The sequence below is a fragment of the Pelophylax lessonae genome (assembly GCF_965119305.1).
Source record: "Pelophylax lessonae genome assembly, chromosome: 2".
NCBI classification, from domain to species: Eukaryota; Metazoa; Chordata; class Amphibia; order Anura; family Ranidae; genus Pelophylax; species Pelophylax lessonae.
In genome coordinates this window covers 544,149,209-544,169,335 of record NC_138769.1, presented here as the reverse complement: position 1 = coordinate 544,169,335, position 20,127 = coordinate 544,149,209, and the positions used below count along the sequence as shown (strand labels likewise).

At 46.2% G+C, this 20,127-nt stretch overlaps 1 protein-coding gene across 1 annotated transcript; it reads left to right on the top strand.

Moving 5' to 3' along the window:
* Positions 1–8,541: 8,541 nt before the first annotated feature.
* LOC309546231 (TSC22 domain family protein 1-like) lies at positions 8,542–11,359 on the top strand (the record flags this gene model as incomplete). Its single annotated transcript, XM_082245797.1, has 1 exon — positions 8,542–11,359. The coding sequence occupies exon 1, from the start codon at positions 8,639–8,641 to the stop codon at positions 11,357–11,359; it is 2,721 nt and encodes a 906-aa protein (XP_082101923.1). The 5' UTR covers positions 8,542–8,638.
* Between the last annotated feature and the right edge of the window lie 8,768 nt (positions 11,360–20,127).

Genomic DNA, 20,127 nt, shown 5'->3' with positions numbered 1-20,127 from the left:
TGGTGCGAACCGAACCGGTGGGTGTTCGGCTCATCACTAATGCACACCCTTATAAATTTAATAAAGTGTATATACAGCGGGTAAAATAAGTATTGAACACATCACCCTTTTTCTAGCTAAATATATTTCTAAAGGTGCTATTGACATGAAATTTTCACCACATCGGCAACAACCCATGCAATCTATACATACAAAGAAACCAAAACAAATAAGTTCAGAAATGTAGTTATGTGTAATAAAATGGATTGACACAGGGAAAAAGTATTGAACACGCTATCTGAAATTTATTAGATAGTTTGTACAAAATCCTTTGTTGGTAATGCGACTTCAAGATGCAGGCTCCTGTATGAAGAAACTAGTCGCATGCATTGCTCAGGTGTGATTGTGGCCCATTCTTCCACACAGTCTTCAAATCTTGAACTTTCTGTGGGCCTCTTCTATAAACTCTGATTTTTCCTTCTTTCAATAGATTGTCTATTGGATTCAAGTCAGGCGATTGGCTGAGCCATTCTTGCAGCTTTATTTTCTTTGAAACCATTTGAGACTGTCCTTGGCTTTGTGTTCGAGATCTTGCTGTAATGTTCATCCTTGTTTCATAATTATCATCCTGGTAGATGGCAGCAGATTTTATCAAGAATGTCTTGGAACATTTTTCCATTCATCCTTCCTTCAGTGACATGAAGTTTGCCAGTGGTGAACATTTCATGTCAATAGCACCTTTAGAAATATATTTACCTAGATAAATGGTGACATGTTCAATACTTATTTTACCCGCTGTATATATATATATATGTAAATCTTTTTTTTTTTCCAATATACTATTCTCCTGCCACCCCCCACTCTATGTACCCATTCACACCAATGCGTCACACTAACGCACATTTTCTTTTGATGCAGCAAAATAGTTCATGGATCATTTTGCCATGTTCCATTTGCTCATTTATACCGCATGTTTACCTCCCACATTTGGGGTGCCCTTAACAAATAATGCCATTGTGAGTGCGACGTGCATCTTTTGTGTGTCCCAGGAACATGTGTGGAAAGGCACATTTCTGTGCATGTTCCTGGAATGTGCAGGTATGAATGAAGCCTAAAGGATCTTAGGTTAATTTTCAGAACTGAGGTATGGGGTTAAAATAAAATTGAATAAACACATTTAAAAGCATAAAGGAAAAACACACCTTTATTGAAGTGAATGGGATGCCCTCACGCACAACAAATGCAAAAAAGTATCTCATGGATTATTTTGCTGCATTGTGGTTTGTGTTTTTTACTGCACATTTTGCTGCATTTGTCTTGTGCTTTTGCGTGCGGAAAAATGCGTGTTTGTTCCTACATTTGGGGTGCTATTGACAATTGCACCGCAAATGAAACACACATTTCGCAGAACACGCTGCTGTGAATAGAATCTAAAGGATCATAGTTTTATTCTCAGAACTGCGGTTTGGGGTTTAAAATAAAAAACACATTTAAAAGCAAACACCATTATTCAAGTGAATGGGCTGCCATAGGGACGACAAATGTGGCATAGCAGCTGCATTCCAATTTGTGTGGTTTTTTTTTACTGTGAATCTTGCCACATTTGTTCCATGAAGTAATGCATGCTTGCTTCCCACATTTGGGGTGCCATTAACAAATAAGGTATAGACATATGTATATATATAAAAAAATAATAATAATAATTTTATATATATATATATATATTTATTTTTTATTCCCCTGCTTGTTTCTGGTCCTCAAAACAGGTTTCAGGAACCGACGTGAGCTAGGGCAACTTATTCCATTAATGTGGGCACTGGAGGGGAGGGCTGAAAATGACCACAAGCAGTTTTACCATACCCTGGAATAGCATGCCCTCTCCTTTCCAGGGGCTTAACCACTTTACCACCGGAGGATTTGGCTGCTAAAAGACCAGGGTTTTTTTTGCGATTTTTTACTGCGTGACTTTAACGGACAATTGCGCGGTCGTGCGATGCTATACCTAAACGAATTTCACGTCCTTTTTTTCCCACAAACAGAGCTTTCTTTTGGTGGTATTTGATCACCTGTGCGATTTTTTGATCACGCGCTATAAACAAAAAAAGAGCGTAATTTTTGCAAAAATAACAATATTTTTCACTTTTTTTTTATATGAAATTCCCCCCCCCCAAAAAATGTAAAAATCAAAATTTTTTAACATTTTCGGCCAATTTGTTTTACGCTACCTATGTTTGGTAAAGAAAAAAGCGAAAAGCGTATTTTGATTGGTTTGCGCAAAAGTTATCGCGTTTACTAACAAAGGGAAAGATTTTTGTCATTTTTGTTGTTTTTTTTTTTAACGCGTAATGGCGGCGATCTGCGATTTTTTTTGCGGTACTGCGACATTGTGGCGGACAGATCGGACCCTTGACTGACATTTTTTGACACTTTTGGGGGTACCAGTGACATTACTACAATAATCAGTGCTATAAATATGCACTGTTACTGTAAAAATGACACTGGGAGGGAAGGGGTTAACTTTATTGGAGAGGAAGGGGTTAAGTGTGTCCCTAGGGGCGTGATTCTAACTGTCATTGGATGGGGCTTGTGATGTAAAAGCACAGATCAACGGTCCTACATAGCAGGACCGAGTGATCTGTGCTTTTACACAGGGGAGAATGACAGGCGGCTTTGTTTACATTAGCCGCCTGCCTTTCTCCCTCTCTACCCGACGATCGCGAGTGACCGGCGGACATCGGGTCCGCCGGTCACACGCGCCGACTTCGTCGGGTACGAGCGGGGGCGGGAGTGCGCCTCCGGCGGCGCGCACTCGCCCCCTATTCGCTCCCAGGCTAGTGACATACCGGTACGTCACTTTGCCTGGGAGGGGCTGACTGCCGCCGTATATAGTCGGGCGGCGGTCGGCAAGTGGTTAAAATATATCTTTTTTATTCAGATCAAACCCACAGTTTACATTGCACCCACTTTATCTCAGTATCAATAAACTAACAAATATTGCACTGATTATAACTTTTTGGGCTCTTTTACACGGCCGCTCCGTGTGAAAGCTCCGCTGCGGTCCTTTTTTTTTTTTCACGGAGCGGATGACATTTCTGTCATCCGCTCCGTATGCCCGCATATCATCCTATCCGTTTGCGGATGATATGCGGACATAATGTAAGTCTATGGCATTGCGGATGTCAGCGGGTTACACCGCTGACATCCGATTTTCCTTCCTTTCCGTTTTTTGAACGGATGAAAAAATAGGGTTCTGTTCCGTTCCAAAAAACAGAACAGAACTGAAAGGAAGAAAATCGGATGTCAGCGGATGGTATTCCGCTGACATCCGCAATGCCATTGACTTACATTATGTCCGCAAAAAAATAGGATGATTTGCGGACACATGGAGCGGCCGTGTAAAAGAGTCCTTTCTCATTGTTATTTATGCACTTTCTTTGATATCACCGTCCACATACCAGGTGATTGATTTCAATATCGAAGTTGCACTTTATTTTTGAAGTAAGAGATTTTTTTATTTATTCATTTTTATCTCAAATCCAGATAGAGCCTACAGTTCATATTACAACAATACGTCTCAGTATTGATGAAATTGCGCTGATTTTCTTCTATTTTCTCGTACATAAAACCTTGGATTGCAAGCATAATTCGCTCTTGAAACGTGCTTGTAATCCAAAGCACTTGTATATCAAAGCAAATTTCCCCATAAGAAATAATGGAAACTCAGAGGATTCCTTCCACAACCATTTATTCATAAGTCCTTCAGTCATATAGTCTATATAAAAAGATTATAGCAATGTAACTTCATGGAATGCCTGGGCAATCATTCTGTAATGTAGGATCCAAATTACATCAATTAGGATGAGGATCGGACTTAGGGCTCATGCACACTGCAGTTAAAACAAAAAAAAAAGCTGCTTTTACAGGCATTTAAGCTTTTCGTCCAGCTTAAAGAAGCTTCTGCTTTTGTATGCTCTTGTGCACATTTTTATTGAGCTTCTTTGAGCTCCTTTGAGGATAAGTAGAGCTGGACGATTCTGGATAAACAATTTTTTTGCTTAGAATAAAGATCACGATTCCCTCAGGATTCTCAGCGTAACATCTTTTACATTATACAAAAAATTTGGGCTAACTTTACTGTTTAGTTTTTTTAAAAAACTCTTGAGGTCTCAGGAAGAGACGTCGAGAGAGCATGTCGGCTCCCTCAGCGTTGTCCAGACGACCAGGCCAGGGCTTTGTTCTAAGGTATTTCATAATGAGCTAGTATGTGATGCATACTAGCTCATTATGCCTCTGTCCTGCAGGTTTTTTTTTTTTTAATGAGTATACAACCGCTTTAAGAGGTTAAACTGCCCTGACTTTGTGCCGGTTCACATTTGTGCGATCACAGAGATAGCATGTAATTCGGAGCGCACTGCTCCTAGAATTACATGTGATCTCTGTGCGGTGCAAATACAGTTTGTATGGCTGAATTTGCACCGCAATCGCACTAAAACATGCACAGGACCCTTTTTTGGGTCCGCAGCAGAATCGGATCGCATGGTGGTTCACACTAGTGCGATCCGATTCGGTGCGAACTTTCAGATCGCACTGTGATATGCGATCTGAGGGTGTCGTTAACCTTTAATTAACACCCCCAGAGTATCGTATACGGCAGTGTGAACTGCCAGGGGTGCGGATGCGATGCGGGAACACGCTGTATATTCGCAGCGTTACCGCATTGCACAAATGTGAACCGCACTGCGATATGCGATCGCAACTGGGGGTGTCGTTAACTTTTAATTGACACCTCCTGCGTATCGCATATGGCAGTGTGAACTGCCAGAGGTGCGGATGCGATGCTGGATCACGCTGCATATTCGCAGCGTTCCCGCATCGCACAAATGTGAACCGGGACTGAGTGTCCATTCACATTGATCCGACTTGTCAGCCTGACAAGTCGCGGTCCTCACGTTACCACTGTGTAGTACAGGAGCCGTTCTAATAGGAGCGACACAAGTCGCTCCGACTTAGAAAAAGGTTCCTGTACTACTTCGGGGCGACCTGGAGGCGACTTGCATAGACATTCATGTTATGAAGTCCGTGCAAATCGCACCGAAGTCGCGCTGCACACGACTTCACAGGTCGCCTCCTAAGTCGGAGCGACCTAATGTGAATGGGGGCTTACAGACAAAAGTTAATTCCTTTGATCTAAGTCCCGGTTCACACTTGTGCGATGCGGGAAGGCTGCGAATTCGCAGCCTGTTCATGCATCGCAAACGCACCCCTGGCAGTTCACACTGCCATATGCGATACGCAGGGGGTGTCAATGAAATCTTAACGACACTCCCAGTTTGATCGCATATCGCAGTGCGATCTGACAGTTCGCACAGGATTGGGTCGCACAAGTGTAAACCACTGTGCGATCCTGATGCGGCTGGAAAAAAGGGTCATGTGCGTGTTTGGTGCGGATACAATGCGAATTCAGCTATACAAAGTGTATGGATGAATTCGCATCCGCACCTCCGATCGCATGTAATGAAGGAGCAGTGCGCATTCGCAGAAGTGTGAACCGGCCCTAAAAGAAGGAAATGATACATTGTAAAACATTTTGTTTATAGTTCTCTAGCAGCCTTAACAATGTTGATAAACATTTGCAGAAGGCCCTTTTTTTCACAGCTGTGAGTGAGCAGAGAATGGCTCTGTAAGAATCGAGGGATTTGCAGCTATAGCAAAAAAATAAATGTCCATCCACCGAGTCCATATTTTTGATTTTGTACTAACACATGTAAAAGGTAAGAGAAATATTTCCCAAGGTTTGAATCCATTTGGCATGGAAAGATAGAGTGAGCCGTATTGAAGGCCTAATATGCACATGGCTTTGAACTTCTCTAAATTCCCCATCAAAGTGACCACAACAGTTAGAAAAAGCAACTTTTTCCTCTTGGAAGTGCAGAGAGGAGCTCCCAGCGACACCCCCCCCCCCTTGCAGAGAGGAGATCCCAGCGACCCCCCCCCCCCGTGTACAGAGGAGCTACCAGCGACACCCCCCCGTGTACAGAGGAGCTACCAGCGACACCCCCCCGTGTACAGAGGAGCTACCAGCGACACCCCCCCGTGTACAGAGGAGCTACCAGCGACACCCCCCCCCGTGTGTACAGAGGCGCTACCAGCGACACCCCCCCCCCGTGTGTACAGAGGAGCTACCAGCGACACCCCCCCCCCCCGTGTGTACAGAGGAGCTACCAGCGAAACCCCCCCCCGTGTGTACAGAGGAGCTACCAGCGACACCCCCCCCGTGTGTACAGAGGAGCTACCAGCGACACCCCCCCCCCGTGTGTACAGAGGAGCTACCAGCGACACCCCCCCCCCGTGTGTACAGAGGAGCTACCAGCGACACCCCCCCCCCGTGTGTACAGAGGCGCTACCAGCGACACCCCCCCGTGTGTACAGAGGAGCTACCAGCGACACCCCCCCCCCCGTGTGTACAGAGGAGCTACCAGCGACACCCCCCCCCCGTGTGTACAGAGGAGCTACCAGCGACACCCCCCCCCGTGTGTACAGAGGAGCTACCAGCGACACCCCCCCCCCCCCCCCGTGTGTACAGAGGAGCTACCAGCGACACCCCCCCCCCCCCGTGTGTACAGAGGAGCTACCAGCGACACCCCCCCCGTGTGTACAGAGGAGCTACCAGCGACACCCCCCCCCGTGTGTACAGAGGAGCTACCAGCGACACCCCCCCCGTGTGTACAGAGGAGCTACCAGCGACACCCCCCCCGTGTGTACAGAGGAGCTACCAGCGACACCCCCCCCGTGTGTACAGAGGAGCTACCAGCGACACCCCCCCCGTGTGTACAGAGGAGCTACCAGCGACACACCCCCCCCCCCCCGTGTAGAGGGGGGGAGCTACCAGCGACACCCCCCCCCCCGTGTAGAGGGGGGGAGCTACCAGCGACACCCCCCCCGTGTAGAGGGGGGGAGCTACCAGCGACACCCCCCCCCCCCCCCCGTGTAGAGGGGGGGAGCTACCAGCGACACCCCCCCCGTGTAGAGGGGGGGAGCTACCAGCGACACCCCCCCCCCCCCGTAGAGAGGGGGGGAGCTACCAGCGACACCCCCCCCCATGTAGAGAGGAGCTACCAGCGACACCCCCCCCGTGTAGAGGGAAGCTACCAGCGACACACCTCCCCCCCGTGTAGAGAGGCGCTACCAGCGACACCCCCAGTGTAGAGAGGAGCTCCCAGCGACACAGCCCCCCGTGTGTAGAGAGGAGCTACCAGTGACACCACCCGTGTACAGCAGGGCTCCCAGCGACACCCCCCCCGTGTACAGCAGGGCTCCCAGCAACACCCCCCGTGTACAGCAGGGCTCCCAGCGACACCCCCCCCCCATGTACAGCAGGGCTCCCAGTTACACCCCCCCGTGTACAGCAGGGCTCCCAGTGACACCCCCCCGTGTACAGCAGGGCTCCCCGTGACACCCCCCTGTGTACAGCAGGGCTCCCCGTGACACCCCCTGTGTACAGCAGGGCTCCCAGTGACACCCCCCTGTGTACAGCAGGGCTCCCAGTGACACCCCTTGTGTACAGCAGGGCTCCCAGTGGCACCCCCATGTGCAGAGCAGAGCCCCCAGTGACACCCTCATGTGCAGAGTACAGCAGGGCTCCCAGTGACACCCCCCTGTGTACAGCAGGGCTCAGAGTGACCCATAGTGGAAGCAGATAAGATGCCATGCCATGCTGTTCAGGTGAGAAGGAACCCTGTAGTGAGTGATGTCGGTGCCCCCCCTGGGGGTGAGCTTTGAGCACCATCCTCGCCGCTCCATGACTGGTCAGCAAACACCCCTCCACGTGTCCCCCGCCCCGCACAATGGACGAGTCCTCCTCACTGAGCGCTATTCTCTACAAGCAGGACACGTCCGCCTCAGTTCTGCACTGACGTCACCCTTCGGAAGAGCCGAGCGTCGTCGAAAACCCCCGCCCCACCGCTCGGCAATCTCCGTGGAGCTTCGGGCGAGCCCGCTGCGTCATGCTCAGCTCTTCTCCTCCCTCTGCAGGCAGGCCGTTGTTCTACAGTTACACCACAGCCGGCCCGCACTGCGCATGTCCGTCCGCCATTTTGCCTGTCCGCCCACCTACCAGAGCGCTGTCTCCTCCCCTCGGTGAGCAGCTTCCCCGGCTCCTGGCCGCCGTCCTCCAATGCCGTGCTAGATTAGGAGGGGGAGGGAAGCACAGGCGCCGTGTAACAGGGAGCCGGAGCCCAGAGACACAGGCAGAGAAAAGAAAGGCAGAGTCACGGGGGAGCCATACACAGAAAGGGAGAGAGACGCCGGCCTCCTCCACACAGCGCCTACCGGAACACCGAGCCCGCTTCTTCTTCCTCCCCCGGTGTGAGGATGGGGCCGCCGCCGGGTCCCGGGAAGGAGGAGTGTTGATGGTTGTCAGTGATGGCCGCGTCCACCGGCTGCAGCAGCATCGTCCCAGCAGCCGCCAACTCCGCTCTCATCCCCCTGAGGATCGCGCCTGTCATTAGAGGGAGTCCCGGTGATCGGTGTCATCAGTGACCCTACGTCTGTCCGCCGCCGATCACAGCGGGTGAGAGAGAGAACCGGTCCTCCCCACCCCCCCTTCCTGACATCGTGCACGTTAGTAGGAGTGAAGGTGGGTGGGCTATAGAGGAGGAGAATGCACCAGCCCGATCCATCTGCTGATCTCTCCGCCAGAAAGATGGCGCACCCGGCAGATGTGCCCAGGAGGGGCAGCGGTGCCAACCCCTCTCCATTGACTTTGACAGGTGGGCCTGGACTAGGTGGTGGCCATCTGCTTTCCTCCGAGGACTATCAGCAGCCTCCTATGTTGGTGCAGCCTCCCCTCCCAGCCTCCTCCTCTTCCCCTGGACCTCAGCAGCAGCAGCATCCTCCCCAGACCCTCAACCTCATGCCTCAGCCTGGGGCCCAGATGAAGAAAAAGAGTGGCTTCCAGATCACCAGCGTGACCCCGGCCCAGATCTCCGCCAGCATGAGCTCCAACAACAGCATCGCAGAGGACACCGAAAGCTACGATGACTTGGATGAGTCTCACACAGAGGACCTGTCCTCCTCCGAGATCCTGGATGTGTCTTTATCCAGAGCCACGGACCTTGGGGGTCCCGAGAGAAGCTCCTCCGAGGAAACGCTGAATAATTTTCAAGAAGCTGAGACACCGGGTGCTGTGTCTCCAAACCAACCGCATCTTCATCAACCTCTACCATCCCATGTTCAACAAAATATCATGATCAATGGAAATGTACATCATCCTCATCATCATCACCACCATCCTCATGGACTTCCTACAGCAACGCACCATGGCTTGCCCAGTGCACCTTTATCCGGGACCTCTCAAAACGCAGCACCTATCAAACTGGCTGCCCAAGGGAGTACCGACAGTACAGTGACCATAGGACCGGCCTCTTCTGGTCCCAACATGGGGACTGTCCCACCTATGACACGTAAGGCTAGCGGCCCTGTAAGTACTGGTGTCAATCCTGTCCAGGGGAGTAGTACTTCTCACAACATCAATATTCAAAATCTAAGTGTTACAGGTCCATTGCCTACCAATGTAAACTCAACCAATGTTACAAGTTCTAGCAATGTCAGTGCTGTGTCTGGACTCATTAATACAAATGTAAGTCTGTCTGGAAATGGTAGTGTCACCTCCTCTAATCTCCCTAACAATGTTTCCAATGCACCTGCATCGGCTTCAGGTCAGCAGCAGCCAGCGCCTTCAGCTGTAACCTCTAGATTTCGAGTTGTCAAATTGGACTCTAGTACAGAACCCTTCAAAAAGGGCAGATGGACTTGTATGGAGTTCTATGACAAAGAGAATACAGCAGCTGCTTCAGAGGGAACTGTCGTCCACAAAGCAGTAGAGAGTGTTAAACAAAACCCACTTGAAGTGACGTCTGAGCGAGAGAGCACCAGTGGCAGCTCCGTCAGTAGCAATATCAGCACTCTGAGTCATTACACAGAAAGTGTCGGGAGTGGAGAGATGGGGGCCCCTGCAATGCAAGGATTTCCAACCTTGGCTCCTCAGCAGATAGACTATAATAATCCTCTATCCCAGAATGTTCCTGCCTCCAATATACCACAGAGTGTTTCACAGCCTCAACTTACACAACTGCATATTCACTCACAAGAAGCCACTTACTCTCCACAGAAACAAGTTGGACAGGCTGCCACAACTTCTCTAAATCAAGCAGTTGGCATCCAGGCTGCCACTGTAGGTGTTCAGCCTGCTTCTGTTAACATTCTTGGTGTAGCATCCTCTTTAGGACATCAGCAGCCAGTCGTTTCTGCTATGATCCCACAACAGTTGCCATATCCTCAACAGACACAGCCCATTCAAACTCTGCCAACTGTTCCTCAACAACAGTTGCAATATGCACATCAACAAACTGCTCCTACTCAGCTGACCACTGGGCATGTCATGCCAGCAAATCAAAGTTCTGTTCCAGGGAATATGCCAGAATACCTACAACATCCACAAATACTTCAAACAGCAGTTGGCCCTGTACAAAGCAATTCAGCAGCAATTGGTAGTACAGCCACAGTGCCTGTTGTCCAAGCACAAGTTTTACAGGCACAAATGCAGTCTTCACCATCACAGCCTCCACCAACTTGTGTAGCTCCAACTCAGCCTGTGGCACATGCCCAGACTACCTTGTCTGCAACAGGTAGTCAAGTTGTAGGTGTGGGCCAGCAAGGAAGTCTGCCAGTGCATCAAGTATCAGCCGGTCAGGCTACACCACCTGTTATGCAGCAGAATGTTCCACCACCTGCACAACAGGTACTGCCACCTGCACAGGGCATCCAAGTGGCTGCTGCTGCTCATCCACAGCCGGGAATGATTGCCCCTCAGAATCCTCTACTCCCTTCAAAGCCTCCAACACAGTTACTGGAGCCTGCCGTACAGGGAATGGCCACTCAACAAGTACCCGCTGTTAGTCCTATACCGGCAGCCACCAATGTTTCTACTGTTCCACAACTGAATACAAGTATTCCTCCTGGTATATCTCCTGCAACAACTACTTTAGGTCCTCCACCAACTGTTACTCAACTTTCGAGTGCACAAAATGGGAATTTAGTTCCAGGTGGAAGCCAGGCTCCAGTAATGTCAGCTTTGTCCATTGCTCAAAATGTGGCACTCCAAATGCCGGCTGGCGCTGGTCAGTTTTTGGGGACATCGTTCATACAGTCAGTGGCAAATCAGATTGAAGAAGCCCGTCGGTTGGAGCAATCAATGGTCGGCTTACCACATGCTGGTGATGGAGCCACATTGGATAGTAACTTCCAAGGGCCTGGATCCTTGCTTCCTTTGAAGTCTCTACCACTTACAACACCTCTAGTCGATGGGGAAGATGACAGGTAAGAAGAAATTACTAGTGCCACCATTGCTGTAAATGATCTTTCATTTTGTTATTGATGATTTTGCAGGTTTATCGCAGGCAATTAGGATTTGGAGGCCCTCAACACACAAATCCTTGTTTGCTGACTGTATAATTTAGGGTCTATTGTCCTTGTAATATAACGGGCATCCTGTATTATTCACTTGGTGGAATCAGAATGTCATGATTTCCCTTTGTGTTGTATGTATTTTCCTGTGCACCCACCCAGGCTCGGCATTAAAATTACATTCCCAGCTCATCAGTTTTAAAGCTGCCTTTCCAATAGTAACTAGAACATTTCATAATCGGAAAGCTAGGCTAGCTTTGTGGAGTCGCTGTTCGTACACATACAGTGATACATTGCAGAGCTATTTTTACCATGGAGCATATTTAGAGTCTTTGTGGGTTTGTTCTTTACAATCTGTATATTATATGAACAGAACTATTCGCTCTTTATTTATGGTTGCTCGAGTGGTTTAATGTCATGATCACAGGCCGCTTTCTCATAAACCATTAAAAGAAGTCAGCCTGCATGTAAATGCTGACATACTTACCTACCCTATTTACTTGCAGGGGTGAAAAGTTCAGTTCATTTTAAAAGTTACATCTAGACAACAGGACTTGAAATGGGTATAGTACATGTTAACAAGGTCTTTTATGTAGGCATATTGAGTGTTTTTTTGGCAACCTGAGTGTATACAGTATCTCACAAAAGTGAGTACACCCCTCACATTTATGATACTTTTTTAATATATCTTTTCATGTGACACCACTGAAGAAATGACACTTTTCTACAATGTAAAGTAGTGAGTGTACAGCTTGTATAACAGTGCAAATTTGCTGTCCCCTCAAAATAACAACACACAGCCATTAATGTCTAAACCGCTGGCAACAAAAGTGAGTACACCCCTAAGTGAAAATGTCCAAATTGGGCCCAAAGTGTTAATATTTTGTGTGGCCACCATTATTTTCCAGCACTACCTTAACCCTCTTGGACATGGAGTTCACAAGAGATTCACAGGTTGTCACTGCAGTCCTCTTCCACTCCTCCATGATGACATCACAGAGCTGGTGGATGTTAGAGACCTTGCGCTCCTCCACCTTCCCTTTTGAGGATGCCCCACAGATGCTCAATAGGGTTTAGGTCTGGAGACATGCTTGGCCAGTCCATCACCTTTACCCTCAGCTTCTTTAGCAGGCAGTGGTCGTCTTGGAGCTGTGTTTGGGGTCGTTATTATGTTGGACTGCGGCCCAGTCTACGAAGGGAAGGGATCATAGTCTGCTTCAGTATGTCACAGTACATGTTGGCCATATGGTTCTCTCAATGAACTGTAGCTCCCCAGTGCCAGCAGCACTCATGTAGCCCCAGACCATAACACTCCCAACCACCATGCTTGACTGTAGGCAAGACACACTTGTCTTTGTACTTCTCAACTGGTTGCCGCCACACACGCTTTACACCATCTGAACCAAATACGTTTTTATCTTGGTCTCCTCAGACCACAGGACATGGTTCCAGTAATCCATCCAAGTTAGACATTAATGGCTGTGTGTTGAATTATTTTTAAGGGGACAGTAAATTTACACTGTTATACAAGCTGTACACTCGCTACTTTACATTGTAGCAAAGTGTAATTTCTTAAGTGTTGTCACATGAAAAGATATAATAAAATATTTACAAAAATGTGAGGGGTGTACTCACTTTTGTGAGATACTGTAAAATCTTCATGTGATTAGTTTTCTGGTGTTTTGGGAAGACCTGAGGCATTTTACACTGCAGGGCTGCTATTCCCAATCCTGACCACTTTAAGCACTTTACTATCCTTTGCGCAGAGAGAAAAAAAGTTGCACAGCACACAATTGTGTGCCCTGAGAAAATGGATCAAGAGTGGTGTGTGAGGAGCTTCTTTGCTGGCAGCATTGGATTACATGAAACTTGGGTTTACATGATTTCCAGGCATTACATGAAACTTGGGTTAACAGGATTTCCATGCGTGGATATTTCATATATGGTTACACTGGCCCAACTTGGACCAATAGGTATATGCCATACTTTGCTGATGCCCATGGAAATTGGCAATCACTGAAATAAAAAACTGCTACTCCAGTGATCTCAAATTGTTTCTGGGTCCCCTGCTGAGCAGCTACCCTGCTCTTTTGGGAATACAGAAGGTCAGCTGTTTGGCACTGGCGCCAGTTGTTATAGAATGCTTTGCATGTTTTGAATTTGTGCAGTGTTTTATGAATGGACGCTGTGGAGAGACGGAACAGTGATGTCACATTGACATTGTGTGCAGAATTCAGGACAGCTGCTTGGTGCGGGACTCGGAATCAAGTGGTGATCACTGAAGTAGCTATGTCCACTTCATTGATTTTCAGCTTCCAGCATCAGTCAGGTATGGTATATACATAGTTGCATTTCTCCAAGCTGGGCCAATGTAACTATGCGTGCCGGTTCACACTAGGGCGACCTGTGAGGCGACCTGGTCGCCTCACAGGTCGCCGCAGGTCGCCTTCCATAGAGAAGCTGCGGACCCGTTCTAATAGGAGCGACACAAGTCGCTCCGACCTAGAAAAAGGGTCCGGAGCTTCTTTGGGGCGACCCGGAGGCGACCGCCATAGACTTCAATGTTATGAAGTCCGTGGCGGCCGCTCCGAGATAGCGGCGCACTGCTCGCACCGTGACCTCGAAGGTCGCGGTGCGAAGTAGCGTCGCCCCTATGTGAACGGGGCTAAAAGCATTCTATAAATTCTAACCATGCAAATATTCTAGAAATGGCTCCTCTGCCAAGCAGCTGACCTCCTGTGTTCACAATGGAGCCATACCTGGAAATCCCTCTTTTAAGGTATATTGAGTGGACCTTTTGATTTTAGCACGGTTGCAGTGTTTCTTGGATGTTAAGATCACAGTTTCAACATCCTATGTGGTGTTTTCTCCTTTACAAATATACTAACCTGTGAAGACAACGACTTTATACATGCATACATAAATATATTCATGCTAGCTGGCCAGCTTGGTTACACTTCAATCTATATCTTCCCACGCTGATCCAAATCCACGTATCTAGGTGTGTGGAATACACATCCCTCGCTGGCTGCTGTGGTTCCTCCCTCTGACCCACTGCTGTGTCCTGATTGACTGGGGCTCAGCAGAATGAACTAGTGGCCAGCAGTAGGATCTGCTTTTCAGTCTGCCTAAAGAGTCAGATTGGATTGGACAGGTCTGTATAATAAAGTTGCTTTCTTCACAGGTTAGTGCTTTTGTCATTTTGTTGACCCCCCCCCCCCCCCCCCTTTACAAGGTCAACTGCTGTTATTGTGCAGTGGTATTTTACGATAATACAATACCTTTTTCTCTAATGAAAACCTAATCGAAATACTATACTAACACTATGCCTTCAGCTGTTTATGTACCTGATGGATTTCCTATTGGAATTAGTTGAGTAAAACATAACTGTGATGAGCGTAAGAAGTGGTGGAAGATATAAGTGAAACAGTGGATGTGCGTATTAGTGGTAAGTATGGTTTTACACAGGGATTGCTTTTGTCAACCTTCATCCAAAGCAAAAGGCATGGTGTTCAGAGCAGACTGTCTAAATGTCGGGGTCCCACAGGACTTGGATCCCTTTTTGCTATCCTCAGTGTTATGCAAACACGTTTGGAAGGACTTGCTGTGAGCAGTAAAAGTATGGTTAAGCCTCTGTCCAGTTGGCCCCTTTTTTATGCCTTGTTAGAGGTCTAGACTTGTTAGAGTGTATGTATTGCCCAAACCTTTTTTGGTAATTTTTTGGATTTTAAGTGGGGAAGAGTTAAAAGCCTCACTAGGATTTTTTTTTTTCCAGTTTTCTGTATACCATTGGGGAAAATTTTCTCTCTTGAGGTAAAATATTGGAAGATTTCCACTTGTTGGGGAAAAAACTCGGCTCATGTATACTAGCATATCTGAAACTTGAGTTTAGGAGCTTTTGGTGTTTTTTTTTGCTCCATTCCATAAAAGCTGTCAATGTACACATAGGCTTTGAGGAGAGTTTAGAAGCTGCTGCAGTTAGGGCAGCCTCAACCTTCCTATCCTAAATGCAGAAGAATTGCGTTCAGGATAGGAACGTTTAACTATAAAAATGCAGCAAGATTTTGCGGTGAGCTTGGCACATTTTTGCATCTTCCCGCGACTGGCAGTTAACCTAGTCTGTGTGTACATGGGCCCTAAAACCAAAACCTGTCACCAATACAAATTGAGGAATCAATCTCTCAATGGGGGCAGAGAAGGCCATAAAAGAATTGTGTGCCTAAACTTTCCCCACTCAATCTAAAACTAGATCCTAGAGCTACACTTAAAGTGGTTATTAACCCACTGTGATAACTTCATTTAATCCTGTGTGTTTCCTAATGACAGGTGCTCTCTGTGTTTTATAAAAAGAAATGCCATCTATACCTGATTTCAAAGTGGTGTTCATATGACCGGCTGGCTCTCTCCTCTCCCCGTCCGACAGATGCAGTGGGCAGGGCCGAGATTCTCCCGCTGAGGCAGTCGGGACATAAGGAGGAGAGAGTCGGCTGGTTATGCGAGCGCCAAGCGGTGCTCTGAAATCGGGTATAGACAGCATTTTTTTTTTTTTAATATAACGCAAACTGGAGCACCTGTCATTAGGAAACACACAGGATTATATTAAAAGTAATTTCAGCAGCGGGAGGGGGCAGGCACTGACAGAGGAGCAGGGAGTGGTGTGGGGGGGCGAGGACAGGAGAGCTCTGGATGACGGAGGCATGTAAACTGACCACGGTGTCTGGGCTCAACAGCCATGATAAACCGTGGTCAGTTTACAGGGGGGAGAGCAGAACCAGGCAGGAGAACATCCAGGTAATTTTAGGTGCTTAAGGGGGCCAAATTACACAGCCAAGGCACTGTGCTGTAAAACATGCTATAAAGTGGATGTAATCCCTCACATATACCCAGTGAATAGCCTCAGGTGATACACAGAGATGAAACAAATCGCCCTACATAAGTTTTACTTGTGTATGTTCGGTCTTCAGCTTTCTAGACAGTTTAAAAAGTGCACGTTCTGTTCGAATTTTCTCTTCCTGATTCACCTGTGGGAGAGAAGTTTGGCCATACACCCTGAGATAGCTGGTTGGAGGAAAGGCACACATCCCTTCTCCACATAGGCAGAAACATGAAGAGTTGTGCTGTAAATAGACCAGCTCTCTGCTAATCTATAAATAGCACCCACCCCAACACAAAATTCAGCCTTGTTTTATCTCAGTTGATGGAGAACCTGTCAGAAGTTATGCTGATAACAAAAGAATGCCATGGAACTTAGGGCTTTGAAGAGAGATAAGTAAAAAACTACAGACAGATGTGCCCAGGTCCATATTCATGAATGGGGTTTACATCCACTTTAAAGGAACATGATCTTTTTTTTTTTTTTTTTTTTTTTTTTGGTTAGCAAACACTTTAAATATCAACAATCTTCCCACAAAAATGTATGGGCATTTATCATTTTACACATGTTACTTGTAAAAAGCTCGCTTGTGTAGGCGTTTAAAATCCCTGATACTGCTCCTGGGTGCCGCCAGGAGCAGTATCAGCAGATTTGATGTTGGCAGACTCACAGCTGTCAACTAAGAAACACTCTATAATATTCCTTTTATCTCCATAAAAAAGGTTATGTAGTGGTAGAGCAGCTGGGCCAGCATAGAGAATTATTAGACAATACTAGAAGAGGAGACACTTGCAGTAACACATGTGCATTCTTCCATGCATTGGCATGCATTGTGTTAAGGCAGCCCATTTATGAGTGGGCTTCTTACCATACAACACACAGTAGCATGTTGTAGTGTACTGCAGTGCATGTCTGTTCGCAAAGTGTGTTGGGATGCAATTAAGAATGAATGGCACCGCAATGCACAAACATTTCAAATTTAAAATGTTAGAATCCTTGTGGGCGTCCCCTTCCCCCCCTTAACATGTAGAAGTATAGCAGCTGGAAAAACCTGCTTGGATTTTTGTTGACATATTCTGAGGTCTGTACATGAACATGGCAAAACATGGAGAATGTATTGCCTGACATAAAACTTTGCAGGCTGTGTCACGGCAGCTGCAGGCGGCCGAGCTGGGATTCCTTTTTTTTTTTTTTTTTTTTTTTTTTTTTACAAATTGGAGGTTACTAAATCCCTAGGTCCAGGCAAACTGTAAGCTTAATTCGGTAGTTGGTAAAGCCTAAAACCCCTGTCAGTTATTTACAGTGCCTTGAAATGTTCCACATTTTGTCATGTTACAACCAAAAATGTAAATGTGTTTTTTTGGGATTTTATGTGATAGACCAACACAAAGTGACACATAATAGTGAAGTGGATGGAATGAGAAATGTAAACCAGTAAAAAGTGAATATAAATCAACGCAACCAAATCAGCAATCTAGTGGCCAGAAATAATACCACACAGATAACCATACGTAAGTGCACTGTAAAAAAAATCTAAAAGCGGCTGCTGTCACCAAGTATGTTTTCACTGCATACACTAATCGGATATAATAACAATAAGTGCTACGCCACTTATAACAACTGTGCATATATAAAATGTGATGTCATACATTTCAGAAAGAAATGTGAAAAAAATATACAATAAAGAATATTACAAAGTCCCAATATTGTGCATGAAAGGACATGTGCAAAACTGCAAATCCAATGCAAATACAAAAGTGCCAGTACTTCAGTAATCAATCATGTGTGTGCACGCCTTCAGCAACAGATAGATGGATGTCTGCTAAACTCAGGTTCTGACCCTTGTTTTACCAATGGGTCAGAACTGACAGTTCCCTTCCCGGGATATAATCCTATTGGCAATCACCAATTGACACTCCAGATAATGGCGATCTCACAATCCGTGTACTCAAGGTCAATCCCAGGGAGAATGTAGGAAAAAAAGACGAGATCTAATGCTCTCCGTAGGGATATTTTATTGGCAACAATATAAAGGAAATTCTTACATTGTGCTTTTCAATCAGCTGTGTGGGCTGAACAAACGATCTACACGGTACAACAACCAACAGCGAAATGGCATAGGATAGCAGGCTCCGCCCCTATACGTGTTTCGTCACTCATTGACTTCGTCAGTAGAAGGGTCTACTGATTGTGCTTCTCAATGTAAGTGCATTTCCTTTATATTGTCGCCAATATAATATACCTACCAAAAGCATCAGATCTCGTCTTTTTTTTTTTTTTTTTTTTTTTATTTCCTACATTCTCCCTGGGATTGACCTTGAGTACACTGTGCATGCACACACAGGATTGATTGCTGAAGTACTGGTACTTTTGTATTTTGTATTTATCATTTTTATTTCATTTCACAATTATGTTCCGCTTTGTGTTGGTTTATCGCATAAAATCCCAATAAAATAAAATACATTTACTTTTTTGGTTGTAACATGACACAATGCGGAAAATTATTTAAGGGGTATAAATACTTTTTCAAGGCATTGTATTATTGTGTACTTTCTTGCAGATTTTCCTTCACTTCCCATCTGGTGAAACTGTTGTCAGCAGGACAGGAAAGCGAGGGATAATATCTCTTGCAAATTAAAAACCTGACAGAGGTTGAACAAAATTGAATACAAATGTTTTGTTAAAGTGTATGTCAAGTAAAAAACATATTTTTTTTTCTAGTTTGGAAAGTCCAACCAGGACTTCATTAGGCTCGCTATAAATGTTACAATCTGATCCTACTTTCACTATACCATTAACTTTGGATCTACCAAAACCATGTAATATGAGGACCTGCCTAATCTTTCCAATTAAATTAATATCCCTTTCGGCGCTTGTGCTGCATACTTGCTGGTAAATCCAAAGAAGATTGTACAAGCAGATTGTATTGTGTGGTGAGCCTAAGTCCCCGTTCACACTAAGGCGACCTGTGAGGTGACCTGGTCGCCGTAGGTCGCCTTCCATAGGGAAGCTGCGGACCCGTTCTAATAGGAGCGACACAAGTCGCTCCGACTTAGAAAAAGGGTCCGGAGCTTCTTTGGGGCGACCCGGAGCGACCGCCATAGACTTCAATGATATGAAGTCCGTGCTGGCCGCTCCGAGGTCGCCCCCCCAAGTCGGATCGCCCCTGTGTGAACGGGGCCTTAAGCCTCATACATACGATGAGAAGATTTAAAATATATATATATATATATAATACATTTTTGTTTGCATGCTCGTCTCAAAATGAAGAGGTTACTAGAGTTACGAAAATTTTTGTACAACAGAATATAACTTCAGGAGTCACCTAATGTGTTGTATTGTATTCTTTCATTTTCGAGCATGCGTGGTCTAAAGCTGGATACACACTATCCAACTATCCAACTTTTGTGGTTAGATTTCCTTCAGATTTACCTTTTCTATGTAGTGCAAGGGCCTGCCAGATTGCATACAAATTGAAAGTGTTTAGGTTTGACCTCATATTATATGGTTTTGGTAAATCTAAAGGAAAAAGTCTTCAGAAAATCTTATAGTGTGTATGGCCCTTTATTCTTCTGATATATTTTTTTTTTTTTTTTTTTTGAACGAGTACTGTATTTATAAACCAAAATAGTTTGATCTGGTATGCAGATTGTCTTCCCTTCCTGTCTGGTGAAACCATTCTTTGGCAGGACGGGAAGTGAGGGTAAATTTTTCTAACCGAGCTCTAAGTAGCATTAGAAAACGTACAGGAATTGTAATTCTTCTCCACTCTGTACAAATCTGGCTCGGCATACACTTGAACTGGTTGCTAC